The following is a 20,626-nucleotide window of genomic DNA, read 5'->3' as shown; positions in this document are numbered from 1 at the left end:
AGATGCGGAGCTCAGTCTTTATATACTGTAACTGGAATGAGAGAGATTCAGTACATTTTCTTTATAAAATAGAAGATTTTACAGGAACAGGTATCTTATATCTGCTTTCCTGACCTCAGCGGTGATCCTGTTGTCACTTGTTTTCTTTTGCTGAACACCCTAACTTATAATCAAAATCCGCTACTGTATTAACCAGTCAATATTGCGCAGCTGTTTATGTTTGACATCAAATGGGAAGGCAGTAATCACTCAGGAATCTGTTGTTTTCCAGAGGGGGAATCCAAAAACCGGAGTGTATACTGTAGGTACAGGGGAAGTAGCGGCAACACTTTCATTTCAGTGACATTTTCCATTCTTTCTACTTTCTTTGTTATCTACACTGTTCTCATTGCAGAAACGCTTCATACATTCATCTGTAACAGACAGCTATTTAGAAATACCAAAAAAACCCTGCATATGGTTTGAAGGCGACGTAAGCCTTAACATTCAAATCAATGCTTCTCCCAGGCTTCCTCGTCTCAATTACTGCTGAAGTCGTCTTTCCCCCTAAGTTGCACTGCAGCTCTTTAAGATGAAACTCGACTTAAATGGAATATGTGGGTGTTTTCCTGGCAACAATTGTGTGTGTATGTGTGTGAGCCTTGTGTACAAGTGTACATGCTGTTTTCAAATTGATGCTTATTGTCTTTCTGGTTTTACTCAAATCTGAAATTCCTTTTAATGTCCTGACAGCATCACAGTGACCACTGATTTACCCCTGCACAGAAGATGTGGCCTAAAAGAAATGCTTATATGAGTATTGAAATAAAAAATCAGCATCAACATAAATTTAATTTTTAGATAATCTAATTTTAGAGGGAATTATTTTTTAATAGGGCCTGACTGATACTGGGTTTTTGGGGCTGATAGTAATAATGAGGAGTAAAAAAAATCTAATATCTGATATATCAGCCCATAAACTTTATACAGAATATAATATAAAGAATATAAAATATATACAAAAACACACACTTTTTGCAATGCATGCATTTTCAAAAGTGGTTAAAGGTTGTGACTAGAGCTGCAATACTTAATTGATTATGAATCGATCATTGAATTAAGCACCAAGTATTTAGATAATTAATTATTGGTTTGAGTAATTTAAAAATTCTCTGATTAGAGATTCTTAATTGTTAATATTTTTCACCATTTCTTGACATATTATAGTCAGAACAACTAGTTGATTGATTGAGAAAATAATTGACAGATTAATTGACAATGAAAATAATTGTTAGCTACCGCCTTAGTTGTGATATTTACAGTATAACAAGAAATCTTATTCTCCAAAATGATATCAGGGCAGTGAAACTGTACTTTAATAATTATAAATTATTTAAAAAAAACACCAACAACACACAAATAAGGCATACAGATAAAATGCATTATGTTCTGTTAAAAAACTTTTCACATAGGGGCATGTATGTACATTTCAACCAAGGATGGGCCCCAGAAAAAAGTAGTAAATGTATGTTTATATTGCTTAAATTTGCCATACAATGCCATATTTGTGCCATTTATTTTTGTTAAGACATTTTGAATTTGCTGTCACATGATTGATTGTTGCCATGATTATCAGAAATTTAGAAGTTAATAATTGATCTGAGTGTTGTGTGGCACAATCACAAAACAACTGCAAAAACATCTTGAGGAGCACATTTCAACACAGTGCTCCTGTGTGTGGAAAGGGGGGGTGTAGTGTTTTATTTGAGCTGGTGCTGCCGATCTTCTCTTTTCCCCACAGTAGGCGTTCTGTGGTTAGCTTAGGTCCCCGCGGTTGAGTATTGTTTGGGTGCGCTCTTTATCTAATGGGTTTTGTGGTCTGGGTCAATCAGGCCCTCCGTCTAGTCAGTAATTACTCCAGAGAACTGTGGCCCTCACCATCACGATAATAACAACCAAATCACATCAGCCATGACTTTCCACTCAGTGCTCCAGATTATGAGGAAAGACAAAACAAAAAAAAAAAAAAAATCAGCTGGCTCGGTTGTGATTGGTTCCAAAGTTATTTCAATCAAGGAACTTGATATCATCACTCTTGAGGTTAGAATAGGCTTTTTTTTCAAGATTGATTTGTGCTCCTCTTATGGAAGGTAGCATCAAAGTGCAATAGCTCCTTCAAACTTTTCCTGATAATAGAAAGATACAGGGACAGGATACTGTATTTGAGGAAAAAAGTGTCCCCACCAGGTAATTGGTGTTCCTCCACTGATTCTCTTACTTTGTTTTATTTATTTAGAGTTGAGAACTAAGTAAATATAGAAAATAGAAAGAATTCGTGTTGAGAAAAAGTGATATTTTCATTCCTGTGCTGGTGTTTGTCTTTGATTTTGCCCACCTCCTGCAGCCCACCTAGAAACCCTGTCAAGGCAGGGAGAGAAAGCGAAGGAGGCTTAGTAAACACTTTCTGTGTCTGCTGCTGGTGTGTATTTAGTTTAGAGGGCATGCCAAGAGGCTGTTTTTCCATGGGTCGGGCGTCTGTAAACAAGCGGTACAACGGCAGCCCACTCTTCGACAATCGGAGGTGGCACACTCTGAAGTGTGTATGAAATGTGAGTGTTTGTCTTTTTGGGTTTTTTTTTTTTTTTTTTTTTTTTTTTTTTTTTTGGACATGGCATTCCCTCTTATTCTAGCCTATCTGGAGACAGAGAAAGAGAGAGGGTTTGTGTGTGTTTGTGTGTGTTTGTGTGTGTGTGTGTGTGTGTGTGTGTGTGTGTGTGTGTGTGAGAGAGAGAGAGAGAGAGAGAGAGAGTGTGTGAGAGAGAGAGAGAGAGAGAGAGAGAGAGAGAGAGGCAACCCCAAATCCGATGGGCCGCCAATGGGTGATGAATTATTCCCTGTCTGAGTCTCAGCATTGGTGTTATCACAGAGCCTGCCACTGCACTGGGATGACAGCGGTGACAGCCCCCAGAAAAGATTTAGCGCTGACAAGTGATACTTCCTCATAATACATCTCCCTGGCCCTCTCCCCTAGCTGTCCCCCTGTTCCTCAGCCTCTCCATGCACACAAGATGAGCTTCTTTATCCCTCAACTTATATTTGTTTAAGTGGGCAAGCTGGGGGGGCTTTCTGCCACCACTCCTGTGGCACAAGTGCACTAGGTACAGTAGATCACCTTGGAAGTGAGTCGTGGGCACAAACCCAGACGTGCTTGTTTTCAGTACATGTGTTGTAGGAGCACACACACTCACAGAGACACACTCATACGCACAACCTGCATGTGTATGACTTGTCACCGAGTTCCATTAGGGGGCTCTCGTGCTTAAGGAATGCCTGTTGTGTTTTTGCATCAACAACAATACTAAGCCATATTTCCCCACTTGTTTTCTCTTTTTGCTCTCCTCTGTTTCTCCCTTCTCTTCTTCTTCTTTTTGTCCTTCCTCCTCATCCTCCTCCCCCTGCAGAAAAGGTCACGTATTGCCTATAGTGATGAGGTGCGCAACGAGCTCCTGGGGGATGACGCCAGCTCCTCGGAGAACCAGGTGAGACGCTAATCAGGGGCCCCAAACTACGGCACCAGTGTGGGTGGCTGACTGGCCCCCAGGGTGAGGAGGTGGGCCCCTCATAGGGGCCATCGAGAGCTGAAACCACAGTATTGTCACCAAGTCATGCGGAAGGAACACTGTTTAATGCAAAGCTGGGCTGCCAGTGAGTGGGCTCAGGGCATGGGACCAGTGTCTGGCTAAAGCCAGATTGTGACCGTCTCATACACACACACACACACACACACACACACACACACACCAAAACACAAACACACAATTCAACACAAATTTCAATCCAAAAACCCGGCCTCCCCACTCCAACCGTCCCACAGCTGTTCTCCAGCCGGGTGTGGACTTAGGCCAATAATAGATCCTCCATCCTCCATCAAGTTCCACACACATACATGCACATACATGCACACACACACACACACACACACACACACACACACACACACACACACACACACGCACAGAATTTCTAAATCTTGTTCTCTGGTTTTTCTTTAAACTTTAAGGGTGGTGAACCTGCACAATGCAGATACTCAAAAATTAATAAGAATGCAGCTTCTCATATTGCTGACAATTGACTTAAAAAAATGAAATCACAAAAATATTTTTGTGCAGCACTTCATAGAAAAGATCCTTTAGCCCCTAAATATTTGTATTTATTATTTAATATCAGCCTTTAATCAAAAATCTCAAATTCTATTTGACTTCTTAATGGTTTTGATCTATTATCTATCAACATATTCACACTTGGTTTATTGTTTATTAAGAGACGATGACTGACATTTTGTTTGAATATCACTTCAGCCTGTTGAATTCGAGGGATATAAACAACAGATAAAAACCACATTAACAATTTTCATTCATTGTCAGCAATGCCTACAAAAGCTTCATTCACAGCAGTTATGAAGAAGAAAAACAATTATCTTGAATTGTGATCTTAATTGGCCAAAATATGCCACATGTTATTTTAAACTTAAGCTGTTTTGAATAAATGTAGCACGGCATCAAAACAGTGAAACATCAACGGCTTCAGCAAGCAGCGTTTTAACATTTAAGACGCACTTACCTATTGCTCACCTGCACAGCTGCCACTCATTCGCAGCCACTCTCAACTATGACCAAACGTCTTTTGACTAATTATATATTACCTTTAGAATCGGCTGTCAACTTGGAGGGGTTATTGTGTCTCAAGGCGCACACAATCGCACGCACCTCACATGCAAATAAATACTTTGCATTTGCAAACGCGCACACATTAAAAAGAGAAAAAAGACAAAGATGAATGCTCAAATGCATATTTGCACATTTAGTCCCTCAGTGCTTTATGTGAGTATATTTAGACGATTCACAGCTAAGCAAAGCTAAATAAAGTTGTCGTTGTTTTTTTGAACATTTCCCTATTACCATTTCAATGATGACCCATGAACTGCACATCTTAGAAACATATGTATCACAAACCACGATGTGTAATTGAAATGCATATTCCTGGCAAATTAGTGAGACACAAAAGTGACTCTGACATTTTATGCACAAGTTGGAAGGAGATTTGCTGTCAGAAATGTCACGTTTGAGACACTGACGAGTTCTATCAGAACCCTGTCAGGGAAAAACTGAAAAAAGTATCACATTTCATTTCAAATCTTATTCCCCTTTCATTAAAAATTCATCTAAAAATATTTAAAAGAAATGTTTATAAATCTAGAATTTACACATCTCAAAGGAAATTGTTGGAAAATAAAATGTATCAGTATAGAATTAATAGTGTGGAATAATGGTTTACATTTATAAATCTGAATATAGAAATCTGTTTTATTGTTATAATTATTATTTTAAAAATGTATTATTATTCTTAACTATAATTATGGAATTTATATTATATAGATTTATGTCAAATGATTGTATTACTAAATGATAAACAATAAAATGTTTTGTGACTTTGATCCATGTAAGCACACATGTCAGGAAAAATAGAGGTGGTGAATCTGACATCTGAACATTATCCACAGCTTCATTCTTATTTCTCAGTTTGCATCAAAATAATGATGTAAATTATTAAATGTTAAATAACATTTATAAAATCAATTTTTTGTTAAAATGTGTTAAAATATCTTTGCCTTTAAAAAAATCTTTATCTTTGGAATTAAGGCCAAACATGATGTATTTAAAAATATTGCTTTTTTTTTATACCTTCCTTTTTTTTATTCTCCTAAATTCTATTTTGCAAAAAAGATTTCCAGAACTCAAAACCTTAATGTTTAAAACATACACTATAAATAACTGAACTGTGAAAAAACATAGTAATAATTAGGAATAATAATGTCTGATGTGAAACTTTAAAAATTGTAATTATACTAAAAATCTAAAACACACACACACACACACACACACACATACACACACACACACACAGAGTCTAAGAAAGAGTTCATTCTGGGGGCAGAAGCAAAGTAAATAGATGATATACATTTTCCCTTTTTCTCCCAGGTGCCGCATTTACCTCATTTTCATTTTAAAACTTGTGCAGATAATACTCGTCTTGGTCTTGCTGTGAGTGGAGTACTCGGAACTTCAGGGTTTTTTATCTAACGAGACGGCGGTGATAGGAGAGGGGAAAAGATGGTGGGGGCCGGGGCAAGTCGGTCAATTTAATTCCTGACGATCTGAAAGAGGTCAGGATCATTTCATATAGCCCTGGCTGAGCAGATCATTACCAGTCACAAATCTGTTGGTTACATGGCAAGGATTTATAGCTAAGTAAATAGGGAACCGTCATAAGTTCTGAAAATGGCGTGTTGGCCCTGCGATAATGGCTAAAGGACGATTTAATAGAGTTCGGCATTTATTCGTTATCTGTATGCGGACAGAGACTGAATTGGCACTATCGCTCGTTTTTTTAATAATGTGGTAGGCTACTATTGCACATTTTTTTCCTTTCTGTTTCCTCTGCATGCAACACACGCACACAAATGTTGGTGTGCGCACACACACACACACACAGACACACACACACACACACACCGACGCCACACACAAAGCAGCAAATGCACACACATTTTTCACACACGAACACTATACGGAATAGTTTCGATTTCAGTCACAGCAGAAGGCTTGGCCACAAGAGATTGTGCTGGTTTGAGCCGGCATGGACCAGATTTTACAGGCTACAAAGGAAGCAGATTACCACTTGTATCGAATTCCGTATTGGATAAAAAAAATCTTTTGTTTGAAAAAAAAATTGCTGATTATCATAACAGAAAAATTGCAGCAGTGCAATTTTGAATACTGGCTGGCATCACAAAAACACAAGGAAAGGCGCTCATGCAGGAGTAATTATAACATTTACAATATTCTGTATTTACTGCTCTATATCTCTTGAGCAACGCGAGCATCGTTGGCCATACTAAAGAATGGATGCCAAAGAAAAATAAAGCAAAAACAGGAAGAAACAAGACGCACGGCTCAACATGCCCCTCGTATAGTTTTAACAAATCCTCCACGAGGACTTGCAATCAGTCAGGCAGCACAAATGAGCTAGAACAAGTTTTGTTTGGTACCCATTGACTGATGGCAGAGCCGGGGTGAGGGATCGCAGGATCTGCTGGGTTTTTTTTCAAGCCCCAAATAAGCACATCCACAGTGTAGTTTTAAACTTTGGCCTCTTCAATAATGCATTCTTAGTGGGGAGTTGCTGCTTAAGTTAGAAAAGACAGTTTCCACTCTTAAGAGTGTCTTGTTGCTGCCGACATTTTCAAGGAAAAGAAAGCTCTTTAGAAAAACACGCAATTATACTTGTTTACCTCCCACATTACAGATATTGGCAATATTTTTATATTTGTAATATTGAGGGAACCTTCATAGATATAATTTTGATTGGTGGAAGTTATGCAGGAACTATTTTTGAGAGGCATCTAAAATTACAGGTGGAAATGCTGCGACAAATGTGTGAAGTATCTGATATTTTTGTTTGTGTTTTATATAGTATAGATTCCTCCTGAATATATTATTATATGATACATTTCTTTGAGTGTGTTTGCAAGTGGTGTCATATAAATAGAGGAGACTAAGACATGCAGTACAGTGTTGTTTTTCTGCTGTTTAGGATTTCAGTATAATAGGTGCAAATGTTAAATATTAGTTCTTTGATTTATTCTGGTCATAAGAGCAGGTAGAAGGAGCTGATGCTTCGTTCTCTCTCCTTTGTCACTTGTTTTGAATAATTTAAACACAAAGATGCTATTTCCTGACCCTCTCCCAGCTGTATTTTTTCCACCTCAAAGTTAGCAATCAAGTTTGTAATTCAGGATCTAAGAACTCCCTACTTTTATATGATAAAAATTATTCCAGACTTAGAAAAATTCAAAATAAAAAGCACAAGCAATACTGGCCCTGTGCCTCCCTTTAGATCTGCTAACCTTTAATGTTGGCCAAGAAATGTGGGTTTTAAAAAAAACAAATCACCTCTAAAAGGATCGCGAATCAAGAAGTTTGTCCTTCCCCCTTTTTTCTTCCAAACGTGTTGCATTCCCACGATAAGCCCCAGCCTTCTCTTTCCCTATCCACAGCCCTCACTTAAGAACAGGCAAGGGAAGTAACCTTTTTAATTGTGATTAGACATAATTAATGGCAAATGGGATTGTTGTCCTCCCTGAAACGTCTGATTCATTATCAGAGATGCAAGGTTTTCCAGGACAGGGAATAGGACTAGCATTTCTTATTTACTTCACTTTAAATTTGCTATTCTCTTTCATCAAAAATGTATAGCTATGCTAAGATTCATTTTTCATGATCTGTGGCTGTCCCAATAATAAGCTGCACTGTATGTATGTACAGTGGTAGCCTCACATGGCTTTCCACACATAATCCAAACAGCATGCACCTGTACTAAGATGCTACATGAAATATTGACAGCATATCAGCATTGATAAACAGCGGTACAAATGGAGTGGCTCAGCATTTCTCCAGCTCGGTTCCAAAGGGCACGTTTTCCTTTTCATCCCTTTCCAGAGAATTCAGCAAAATGACAGATACAAAATATTTTCCTTAACATTTAAAACTGTAACCGTGCAGACTATATTTTACTCTCTTCTCTTGCTATATCAGCTTTTGTGATGTGACTTCCTTGATAATGTTAGCTGATATTGCAAGTCGAGCGATCCATTCCCTCTCTTTGTTTAATGTGACAGCGCCAGGACTTGATCTTTGTTTGTTCAAAAAAAGTCAGCCCGAGCGGCGTGTTTAGCTCCGTTTAATGTGTTTGTCTTGTGATTTTCCAAATGCTAAACATGCAAACGGATAAATCGTCAAGGTTAATTCTGCACCCAGCCACATGACTGATCTTCTTCCTGCCATGTTTTTCCTGCCTTTTTTTTTTTTATCTCCCCTTCACTCTCTCCATCTTTCTCTCTTTTCTCTTTTCTGCTCTCATGATGCAGTTGATAAAGTTACGTGAAGAGGTAAGTGCTTCTCTGCTCTAACAATTTAAATTCTGCTTTCCCACTGAAATTTCAATTTGCCCTCCTCTCTCCTGTAGAAAATTAAAATCCGCTCATTTGGACACCTTTTTTGTGTGTGTCTGATGGAACAGCTTGCAGGCCAAGCTAAAGATAATGAATTAACTGACGGCCAGTTTCTTTCTCTACCTTAAATATCAGAAAGTGAAGATAAGATATTATTTCTGATACGCCTTTTTGAAGGCAAATATTGGAGAATGAGGCAAGGCTTAGAGCAGCTTTCGTTGTTGGGACCCAAAACAGTTCAGAACTTCATAACTTCTTAGTTTCAAGAGAAAACTGCTGCTTGTAAGATTTACAACCCCTCAATTTTCTTGAACAGGGCCGTATTCGCTGCTTTCTGCCTTTTGTAATAAATTGTATTGTCATCATCAGTGGTATGATATGTGTTTAATGCTGTACATAATGACAGACTCTGGGGTAGTTGTTCTTCTGTTGTTCACCACTGCATTAACATCACCACCACTGCCAAAGATTACTGAACTCAATTCATGACATTTAATGTATGTCATTGTTCATATTCTGTAATGTGCAATGTAAGCTGCCGTGCTCAGTGTACAATGTAATGAAACTGCTTAAGCATTATTGTTGGTGCTCAGTGAAAATGTGTTTCTTGACATTTTTGTGTGTTTGAACTGACATACATCAATATCTACATGAAGCTCTCCAAACTCATTGTGTTAATTTATGAACATGTGACATTTAAAATATTATTTTGATTTAGCAGATGAAGTGTTAACACTTTATAATAGCTGATCAATAAATGGTAAATTGTTTATTAATTGAAATAACGTGTATATATGCTTTATAAACCGTTTATTAAGCAGTTGACGTTCCACAAACATCAGTTGCAGCTTTATAATGGCCATCCAAATCTTGTTTGTAGATGCACAACACTTTATTTATTAAGCATTTGAAAAGTATTACAAACGTCTAGACAACATGTTCACAATTCCAACTCATATAATATGGCATCTTTGTCAGTGGTCCTACACTTATACGTACAGCCTCATAGTTTGAGGTCATAGTTTAGCGCCAGTTTTGCACGTGCACAGCACCACACTCGAGTTAGCAAAAATAAAAATGAATTGTCCAGGTAGTTGTTCAAAATAAAAGCTATTAATGATGGTAATTATAAGCTGTTATCAGTAAAGTTAGCTACAACATACAGCCAGCGGAAACAAGAATCTTAGTGAGAAAGTTAAAGTTTCCTTCCATTAGTGACAGTTGGTATCACTCTCTTTTTTACTGTTCTCGCTCTTTGAGGTGGGAAATAAATGACACTGATGCCAGAATAAAATCGTGGTCCCTTGAACTTTTGTTGTGTTATGTGTATGGACTGTAACTCTACTAAGATGCTCTAATTGAGAGGCTCCACTTATAATTAAATACAAATTGACTTTGTAAATTGAATTGAATTCATCTTTGAGTTGAAAAAAAAACAAACCCTAATTGAAACAAATATAATATTGGACTGCCATGACAACAACCCGCCCATTTATGGCGTTTCTTTTAAGACTGAAACTTCGACTCCAGACATCATTTAGATAAATGATGTAGCAAGCATGATAATTCAAATAAGCAGTCTAAAAATGCCTGAAATGTTGATTTAACAGTGGTTTAACTGTTGCAGAGAATATGCAGCCTTTATCTTTACAATAATATAATATAATCCTTTTTCATTATCGTCATATGATATATCCAGATTCTTTTCTCTTTTAAATTCATGAAAATGAATAGTTTTTTGTCATGTTCTGCTCTGGGTTATTCGTGTGTATGTAGCATAGAGAGAGTAAAAACCTTTCACTATACAACCTTTTGTTGATAATGACAGTTAAATGAACGCTTGAACCTTTTAGATTTTAAGCTTGAATGTTTGTCCTTGTCCACCAATAATACTAATAATAGCTCAAATGCAGTCATTCTTAAACTGTAATGTCAGTTTTTGATGACACTGAGTTACAAAGGAAATATCGGATATATATTTTACAGTTGTAATGTTTATAATTAACATTATATTTTAATTGATACTCATGAAGATCATATTTTAGACAAAGTGTGTTTAACACTAATTGAGGCAGATTTTGTTTTTGTTTGTTTCTGTAGGTTACATTATATTGCTTCTCCTTTGAAGCATGACTGAACTTGTATTTGCAGGTGTACTTACAGTATGTTGTTAAATGTGCCTTTGAGTGAGGCTGTGATCAAGAGGGCCTCTGTTGAAACAGAGTAATTCAATTCCTATCAAAGCCTCACCATTCACACCTATCCATAATTTAGAGCACCATCCCGGCCCAGATGCCATGTTATCAGGCTTTTTTCTTTTATTTAGCTGTACTTTTGTTTCCCCTTCCTCTTTCTACCTTTTTTTGTGCGTTTCTTCCTAGCCTGAGGTTCAGAAGACATCTTGAGTTACCTCACCTGTCTAGTCCTTTTGGAATGGCCCGATCTGTGTAATCGGGCTTGATTCTGCGCCCTCTTCGCCATCACACTTCTCCATTGCAGTCTTTTACCCTTCTGCTCTTCCTGCATTTGAATCAAAGGCTGGTACAGCTTATACACACTTAAGCCTTGCTTTTAAAAAACTATACTTTTTTTTCTTCAGCTGAAAAACATGTTTAAATATTTAGCACCCATATTCACAGCTGTTTGACACTTGTAATTCCTCGTCTTACAAGTCCCAAACAAACGGCACAGAAGATCACACAGTCAGTCTGAATCACAGCTGTCATCATTATTCACTTTGACTCTCCCCCACCCTTATTGAAATAATAAGGAAATCATCTGAACTTTGGAAAATGGTGATAGTAACCGCCTGTGTTTGATATTGAAAAAAGGCAGGAGAGCGAAAGAAGAGGGGAGAGATTTCTTTTGAGCTACAGCTGCATTGTTCTGGGGCTCCCTGTTAATAACTTACAACTGAGGAGTGTTTCTTGACGCAAAAAAGCACAACAAAAAAACACCATTTTCATGGTTCCTAAGAAGATCTTTGTTCAAAATGTAGGTGTCAGATGAAAAGGCATACATGCATAGGCAGAAATGGAGGTGGTGGCGGGGGGTGCACCAGTGCACTCAGAGATGCACAATATTTATCATATATTGTATTTAAAATCCTTTGCTAAAACGCTGCATGAGACAATTAGATATGATTTTGGTGAGATTCTCAGGTTTTTCTGAAGTAGATTAATAGCAGATTTGAATTGCAAGACAGTATTTGAGCTTGAGTGGATGTTAGGGTATGAGTGTCTTTGCCTTTTTCTGAAGGTTTCACGATGGTTATATCAGAACCACAGGGGTCAAACCTTGATATGGGGCGTTGTAGCACAGTAGGAGCTGGCAGCCACTTAACATTTTCTTCAACAAAAATTGCTGACGAGTATGTCTTGGATTTTGCTTGCTAACTGCAGAATAAAACCATAGCTGAGCACTTTGATGCATTTACGTTTTTCTAGTTGCTGTGCGACATTTGTACATTGGAGCAAAATTGCCTCTCTGTTAGGGGTGCACAATGTGGTTGCCATGCCATCGATATTGGCACATGAAGGCTATAAAATTAAGAACTGGATCAGCTTGTAATGCTGATAATTCTGCCGATATGATGACACTTTAATTATGCTGTCGTGACGTGCGTATGTCTGTGGGGTGGAGCTTTGTTGAAGAGTCTAAAAGGATATCAAAATTGCTGTTTGTAATGACTGCACGACGACAGTCAACGTCAGCTCAACGTCAAATATTGCATTTTATTTTGAAAATCATACAATTTTATTTTGGAAAGCATTGTATTTTATTTTGAAACCGTTGCATTTTATGACTGCGTCTGCCAAAGGGTCATCATGATAAGAGTACAGGTAGAATAATGTGTTAATTCACTACAGGAGAGACTTCAAGCTTTTGCAGTCGGCCAAAGGGAGTTGAAAAATATCGGCGTGTCACATATAACATCCACTATCATGCATCCCTATTTTCTGGAAAGTAAGAGTTTCCTCATCTTCGATTAAGTTCGTAGGCATAATCTCTCTATCAGCCTTGACTGTAACTACGTCCTGTTGGATGTTTAGTTTTAATTGTACATGTTCCTTTTCATTATTTCGTGCAATATCATCCTGCGTCCGTGGTTGGATTGTTTCATTATTAGGGCCATCCACAGTGTGCCATTACTGGATTCTTAGTGGCTGAACTCTCACCCTTTCCTTCAGGTTCTGTCACCGTCAAACTCAGGGCGCATTATTCTAATGATCACACACACATATACACCGCCACTGCCACCACCACCACTACCCCCCAGCGCACCCCTTCCTCCCACCTTGCGCACCCACCCACACTCGCCCTCCCCTCCCCTCCCCCCGGCCCTAAAAGAAGACAGAACGAGGGAGAGAAGGGAGAGAAATTCAGGAGGAGAAAGCTTTGAAGTGGCTTTCCATCGCAGTGAGTCTGCCGGCCGTCTCCCCGAGACGTGTCACCTTTGCCGAGAGGGAATAGGAAAATCACGTTTCGAATGGTAATGATAACATACTAATCACTTGAGCTCTTTGAAGAACCCGGGGAGTGCGCTACTCTGTCAGTATCCCTGGCTGCCTCATGCTCCCAGGCACACACAGGCACTGCAGCCATGGTCTAGGTGTATTAGCTTAAGCATTGCATGTCAATACATCCCCTCTGATCCATAGGGGCTCATTATAGCCCAAGCTTGGTATCCATTTTCCCCAGCGTGCACACTGCCACCGTCTCTGCCGGTGCCACTACGACTTCCACACCCATGTAACCCCTCCCCAAAATCGGGTACCACACCCTTCCCCAAAAACACAACCACACCTTGCATTCTGTCCCGCTCACCGTCTCCTAGTCGCTTCCCCCCCTACCAGCAGCCCGTTTTGCCACCCACCCGCTCTCCTATCCCTCCATCCTCCCCCTGCCCTCCCTTTAACTATTAAAAAGTATCTCTGCAATTTTAAATGACATCTGTCAGCGGCGCGAAGAAAAAGGAAGCGAGGGAAAGAAAAGAGTTCAGAGGGAGTTTTCTCCTCCCTGCTCTTTTCCCATCCCTCTTATTGTCAAACTTTGAAAAGTGTGTCGTTGACTTTTTTTTTTTTCCCTTCCACGTTTTTTCATTTCCTCTGAGTGATTAGCTGGTACACATTTTGACAGCCTAACCAAAACTAGAGATTTCACTTCTCCCCCTGTCCCCTTCGCTCATGTGATGGGCATAAACCCTTGTCAGAGAGGCGGTTGTCATTCGTCGGGTTGTTTTTGAGTGTCAAATATGTTACATCTGATCAGTTTCTTAACATAGCATATTAGAAAGGCCATCAAAACCAACAACATTCGAGTAAACATTTAAGTCTTCCATGTTTATGCTGTTTATGTTCCTCCCTACTGAATGCAGTTTGGATTTAATGAAAGCTCGGTCTCAGTTTGGACTTTAACATATGCACATTTGAAGTTTGTATGTTAAAAAGGTGGTTGAAACTTGCACTGAACGCAGAGTAACAATAGACTTTATTGAGATTACACCATGCCACTGCATAATAGTACTGACAATGTTATAATAAAGTATTGTACAGACAACATATGCAAGACTTGACTTACTATAGGTACAATTTGTATAAAGGTGAAATTAATCTAGATCATTTTAAGCAATCACTAAAAAAAACAGAAATAAGAGCTTATAGGGTTATATCTTGGCATTATTTGAAAAAAGACTGATCAAACAGATGCTTCCATGATTAACACCCTTGTGATTATATGCACCAGAATCTTTTAATATGTAATTTGGCAGATCTTTTGGAATTGTGTTAAAAACCATATAAGGTCAGATACACAGAATTGATCTTTAGGGCTGCAAAAAGCAATTATTTTCATTATCAAGTCATCTTATGATTATTTTCACTTTTAATTGGTGAATTGTTTAATCTATAATTTGTCTATAGTTTGTCCAAACAAGGGTCCAAAACCATCATAAATTACAAATAAAAGCAGCAAATGCTCACATTTAAGAAGCGTGAATCAGCAAATGTTTGACATTTTTGCTGCAAAAAAGACCGAAATGATTAACCGATTATCAAAATAGTTGGCAATTAATATTTTTTTGATTGACTACTCAATTAAATGACTAATTGTTGCAGCTCCATTATATAGACACTGTGTGCAAAACTTGACTTACTGTAGGTATGCTTTTAAATTCCCCTAAATGTTTTGCTGACAGTTTGTAAAATGGTGAAATTAGTCTATTTCAAAATCTGCTCCACATAATCATGATGAGATGAAAGTGCATAAAGTAAAACAGATTAACAATATAACATTTAATGTCCAGGCATTATCTGAAACAAAGAATGATCAAACAGATGCTTCCATGATTAACCCCCCTTGTGATATAACACACCAGAATCTTTTCATGAGACATAGTTTATTAGATCTTGGGAATCATGTTAAAAACATACAGTCCTAAAGTCAGAAACACAGAATCAAACTTAATGCAAACATGCACCAAAGCAACTTAACTATGTAATGCAATAAACCCTGATTCTGAAGAAAATCTTACATGACGGTCCAAAACATCCAAACACGTGATTATGAAGTGGAGGGGAACCTTATTTTGAAATCTGGTTAAAACCTACATTATCTAATATTTCCCTTTTTGGCCACTGCAACCAAAGCAAGTGAGAGTGAGTTTCTTTTGTACAATGATTTCAAAGAGATTTCCTGCTTTTGTAAGAAATTATTGTCAGTATACGTTGACAAATACCTGTAGCTGTTAGTTTAGGTGAAATTCAGGGTCTCCTGATGGTGGCAAGTGGAAAGAATTGTGTTTAAAACTTTTAATATATTATTTAATCACTTACAACATTTGTGCAAAATTCACCAAACTCACTCAACTAATTTCTGAAAACTCTGTAATATACTGTACATATTCCACTTGATTCAGAACAATAAAACATGCTTTACATTGAAGAAAAGACCTGCATTGTAAGGTAAAGATCAACAAGCATCTTTGTTAATATAAGCATTTGCATCCGTAGCATTGGTTTCTTGTTATTTATTTTCATTTGGATATAAGAAAGAAATCAAATAAAATGCCTGTGACCTCTTCCATAGAACTGCATGTTTCATATGTGTTAATACATTGCACAGTAATTGGTTATGTGAACACACAATGAAATGAAACCACAATGGTACATTTCTGTGTTTGAGAGCCCCTAAGAAGGAACTCAAGGCCGTCAGTCAACAGATCAGATCTTTTCTCGCCTTGCTTGTCAGACATGAATTGTTTAGCTCTAAGAGAAGAAACCAAAACCACTGATTTTTCTTGGTAACTAAGGAACAGCTATCAGTTGATGTGTGTACACATGATATTCGAACGCCCTACCTAACACCTTGATACTCATAAACATCCACTTTGAAAAAAATGATGAAATTGCTTATTTAATTATTTATGAAACACATCTTTTCTTGATATGCTCTGTGAACTGAATGCCTTCAATGGGCAGCCTTGTCAATTGTTGATAGCTGAGAGTAAGCCAAGGGGGGATGCAGCAACTCATACATCATGAATACTGTGTTGGTCCACTAATGAGGATAAACAAGAAGCAGGAAAGAAATTTGATGCTTTTCTTAAGGGTAGTTATAATGTTTCACATTTCTATGGCTTTTTAATTTTATTTATACTCATGAAATTGACAGTATTGGGAAAAAAAATCTAAGATTAGTTCCAATCAGAGTTTAGCAAAACTAGGTTTAAAATTCAGTAGAGCTCTGTTGCACAATTTAAAAACTAATTTCTGCTTGCTAAATCCGAGTTTACTGATCTTAAATCAATATGCTTACTCCACATAAAATTTGTTTGCTTTCTAGTTAACAAATGTGTCATTGTTTGCTTGCTAACTTAAAAGTAAAAAAGTTATATTGTTTGTTAGCTTGAGAAGTTACATTGATTGCTTGCTAGCTAAAAAGTTTTTTTTTTTTTTAAGTTATATTGTAGTTAAAAATTTGCTTAGCCTACTCATGATGGCTCAGCAGAGAATTATTTTGCTCAGTCCATCAAAGAAAAGGCAGCTTTTTAAAGTCAAATCCCCACGAGTATAAGTTTAATGTTCATACTGGATCACAGTTTAAATTGGAGTTTGAAGTTGCAAGTGCAACATAATTCAGTCTAGTAAAAGAGAGTACAAAACTAAACCGAGGTTCAAATTTAATTGCTCTTAAATTTAAGCTAAATTAAAATTAAGCCATGATTTAGGTTTAAAAATGTATCTTTGTTAAGCGCAATCCAGCCAGTGTGTTGCATTTCTATTTACATTTCAGGCGGTAAATGTTGATTCTGTGTTAAATTTCTCCTCTAGATGGAAACAATCACCTGGATAGGATTTTTTTTTTTTTCAAGACCGGAAACCCTCAAATAAAATTTTATTTCATTTTAATTCGCTCCACCTCCCTGCCTTAACTTTTCCCTGTGTGCAGCAGACGGCTGTGCTGCGAAACAATATGAGGAGGCAACGAACCTCAAAGTAGTTCTTGTTTTTATGTCCAAGATGAGGCGGCAGCACCTCTTACATTGTCAGCCTCAACATGCATATGCTTGATATTCCATCAGCATATAACACATTGTCATCCATGAAGGTTATTGCCAAACTGGCTGTATTATGTTGTTGCTGTGGATGTGGTCTGTCTGTTTAGGTGACAGTGTTGATGTGTTTCTTTGAAATGGGTCCCAGCCCTCTCAATCAATTTTTTTTTGTGTGTTTGTTTCTCTGGCTTTATTTTTTTTTCTCCATTTGTTGCAGAGAGCGCATCTGTTGGACAACACAGAGAAGCTGGAAAGGTCATCACGGAGACTGGAAGCCGGCTACCAGATAGCAGTAGAAACTGGTACGTATTCTGTTTTGGATTGGGTTAGGAAGGGAGTGGGGTGGTGTTGGGCGGGGGTTCAAGATAGTGGCGAGGATGAGTGAGCGACAGCAAATTGTCTTGCTCATATGCGAGGTGGGTGGATATGTGTGTTTGTGTGTGTTTGGGGGGGTGGAGGTGGGAGAAGGGAGGGGGGGGGTCGGAAAAAACCTCTTTCCTTGACGCCTGATGACATTTTCGGGAGCACATCAAAGGCGAGCCAGGGAGGGAGAGGGAGAGGTGTACAGGCGACAGATCGGGCGCCGCTTCTCCTTGCTCTGCTCCCGAAGAAAATTCGTGCATTGCTGTGACTGCGCGTATGTGTGTGTGTGTGTGTGTGTGTGTGTGTGTGTGTTGTGTATGCATGTGTGTTGGGTGGGTGGTGGTGGTGGTTTTTTTTTTTTTTTTTTTTTGCTTTTTTTTTTTTTTTTTTACACAAACAGACAGGGGGTCTATGAAAATAAACAACGTCAGCGTTCCTCCTGAAGTTCTTAATTCAGGAGTGCAGAAGGAAGAAAAAAAAACATAATATCACTTTCTAAATAAACCATCCGAAAAAACACACAAACTCCTTTTTTTTCCCTCATTATCAAGGATGGTTTTTATCTTAAAATAGGAAAAAAGCTCATTGGGATCTTAAATAGATTTAACCAGTTAGCATATTTTTTTTCTTCTTCCTGTCTTCCTTCCTGACAGTCACCACATTATTGAGGCAGAGTGTATTCCTCAGAGATGTATCAAAGCTCATTCTTGAAGTATCAACCAGCTTTCTGTGGCTTCCGTTGTAGTTTTGAAAAAGTTTGTCAATTTACACTATAATCGCGGGGTGGCTGGCGTGTGCGACATCGACAGATTTAATAATTCAAGTCAAGGAAGGTTCGCACGCAGACCACCAGCTTTTGATGTTCTCTGTAACTTGCATTCACAAATTCATAAATACAATCTACATTCTCTGCTTAAAAATGTTGATCCAAACGCCTCAGTTTCTCAGCTGTGTCAAATTCTGCGACAGCCGACAGGTTTTTTAATTCCACCCAGTCGTATGACTCTACAGTGGTTCATTTTTTTATGTTTTCCCTCACAGCTTGGCTGGTGTTAAAGAAGTGGGCCATGGCTTAACAGTGTTCAGTACCTACTGGGCCCGGCGGTTTCTCCTGTCGCACTCGGCCGCGTGCCCCTTGACCCTGTGTCACCGGTGGCCGTCTCATCCACTGAGTGTGCGGCTAGCTAAGAACAATACTCGTTTATCCTGCCTTGGTCCCACACACTTGGCTTGGTCCACACCAGCTGGGGCCGTGTTTGTGGTTTGGTGGGGAAGCTTCGCCCTGCGTCTTTAATCCATGACCCCTTCCTTTACTCCGCTGTCGATACCAACCCTCCGCTCAGATGCACAACCTGAAATGGCGATGCCTCTGGGGTCAAACAGGGAATACATCTGCACAAAGGACGTAGATACACAGGGAATATGCACTCCTCCACCAGACTAATTACTATATATGCCAAGCTCTCAAATTCAACAAACACACTGGGCACAAACATTTGGTCGCCATATTTATCCACTGGTTTATAAGGTTTGACAGTGTTTGCCATCTGATCCCAACTTCAGTTTGGTCTTTAATTTAGTGTTGTTCACCCATCTCAAACTATATATTTACCCTTGTGGTTCCACAGCGGCTTGTCACACCACTTCCCAGACATCTCCTTGAAATCCTGCACTATTTAGGTCATAGTCCTGCTGTAGTTTTCCTGCTGAATTTTCCAGTTATGGTAATAAAAAGACAGTGCATCACTCTAATAATCCAGTATCTTTAAATTAAAGTTGCTTTGCTGTTTCAACACAGAGCAGCCTTGTTGATGGTACTGTAAATGTGCAGTCATTTTAGGATATTCATTATAATTGTAAGCTAGGGCTGCAACTTCTGATTATTTTCAGTATCTATTAATCTGTCAGTCTTTTTTGTTGGTCTATAAAATGTCAAAAAATGATGAAAAATATTGATCACTGTTTCCCAAAGCCTAAGGTGACACCTTCAAATGTCTTGCTTTCTCTACAACCCAGAGACAGTCAGTTTAGTGCCACAAAATAGTAAAGAAACCAGGAAATATTCACATTTGAGAAGCTGAAATTAGAGAATTTGGACTTCTGCTCTTTAAAAAATTATCCCATATTCATTTTGGTTTTTAATTTAGTGTTTTTCAGACTATATTTACTCTTGTGGTTCCAAAATGGCTCGTCACAACACTTCCCAGACATTTTCATGAGATCCTGCACTATTCAGATCATAGTCCTGCCATAGTTCTTAGAGTATTGAGACACAGCACACTATGGACTGCAGTGTCTTTTTGCAGACACTAAACTGTTTATTTTTATAGTCTAACAAAAGCTCCGTTTATTGTAGCTCCTTCTCTTTCACACCAACAAATACAAAATAATGAAATAAAAATCCAAGGAGTGTGCCACGCTTTATTCATGCACATTATGAAAATGGCATTGGCAATTGTTGAGGAATAGGCTTTGAGTTTTAAAACACAGAGGTGTGGCACCCATAGACGTTAAACAAGAATAATTAGAGCATTAAGTGTTTCTCCAATCAGACACTCTCTAGTCGTACTGTAAATACTTTTCTTGCCACAAATCTCAACTCTCCTCAGACATCTAAGCTGTACTTTTTTACGAAGAGCAGTTTAGCGTCGTTATTTTGC

At 38.3% G+C, this 20,626-nt stretch overlaps 1 protein-coding gene across 4 annotated transcripts in view; it reads left to right on the top strand.

The window, feature by feature from the left end:
• vti1a (vesicle transport through interaction with t-SNAREs 1A) overlaps positions 1-20,626 on the top strand; it is a 156,134-nt gene that overhangs the window by 30,090 nt on the left and 105,418 nt on the right. For 2 of the 4 annotated variants that reach the window (XM_084740235.1, XM_084740237.1), the window contains exons 4-6: positions 3,441-3,518; positions 8,966-8,986; positions 17,821-17,905. In XM_084740235.1, the coding sequence (XP_084596361.1) occupies positions 3,441-3,518; positions 8,966-8,986; positions 17,821-17,905 (184 nt within the window). The remainder of the gene's footprint in view (positions 1-3,440; positions 3,519-8,965; positions 8,987-17,820; positions 17,906-20,626) is intronic. The other 2 variants (XM_084740236.1, XM_084740239.1) reach the window with 1 other exon arrangement.

The sequence above is a fragment of the Lutjanus erythropterus genome, chromosome 17 (assembly GCF_056507025.1).
Source record: "Lutjanus erythropterus isolate fLutEry1 chromosome 17, fLutEry1.hap2, whole genome shotgun sequence".
In the NCBI taxonomy this organism is placed as follows: domain Eukaryota; kingdom Metazoa; phylum Chordata; class Actinopteri; order Lutjaniformes; family Lutjanidae; genus Lutjanus; species Lutjanus erythropterus.
This window is presented reverse-complemented; position numbering and strand designations above follow the sequence as displayed.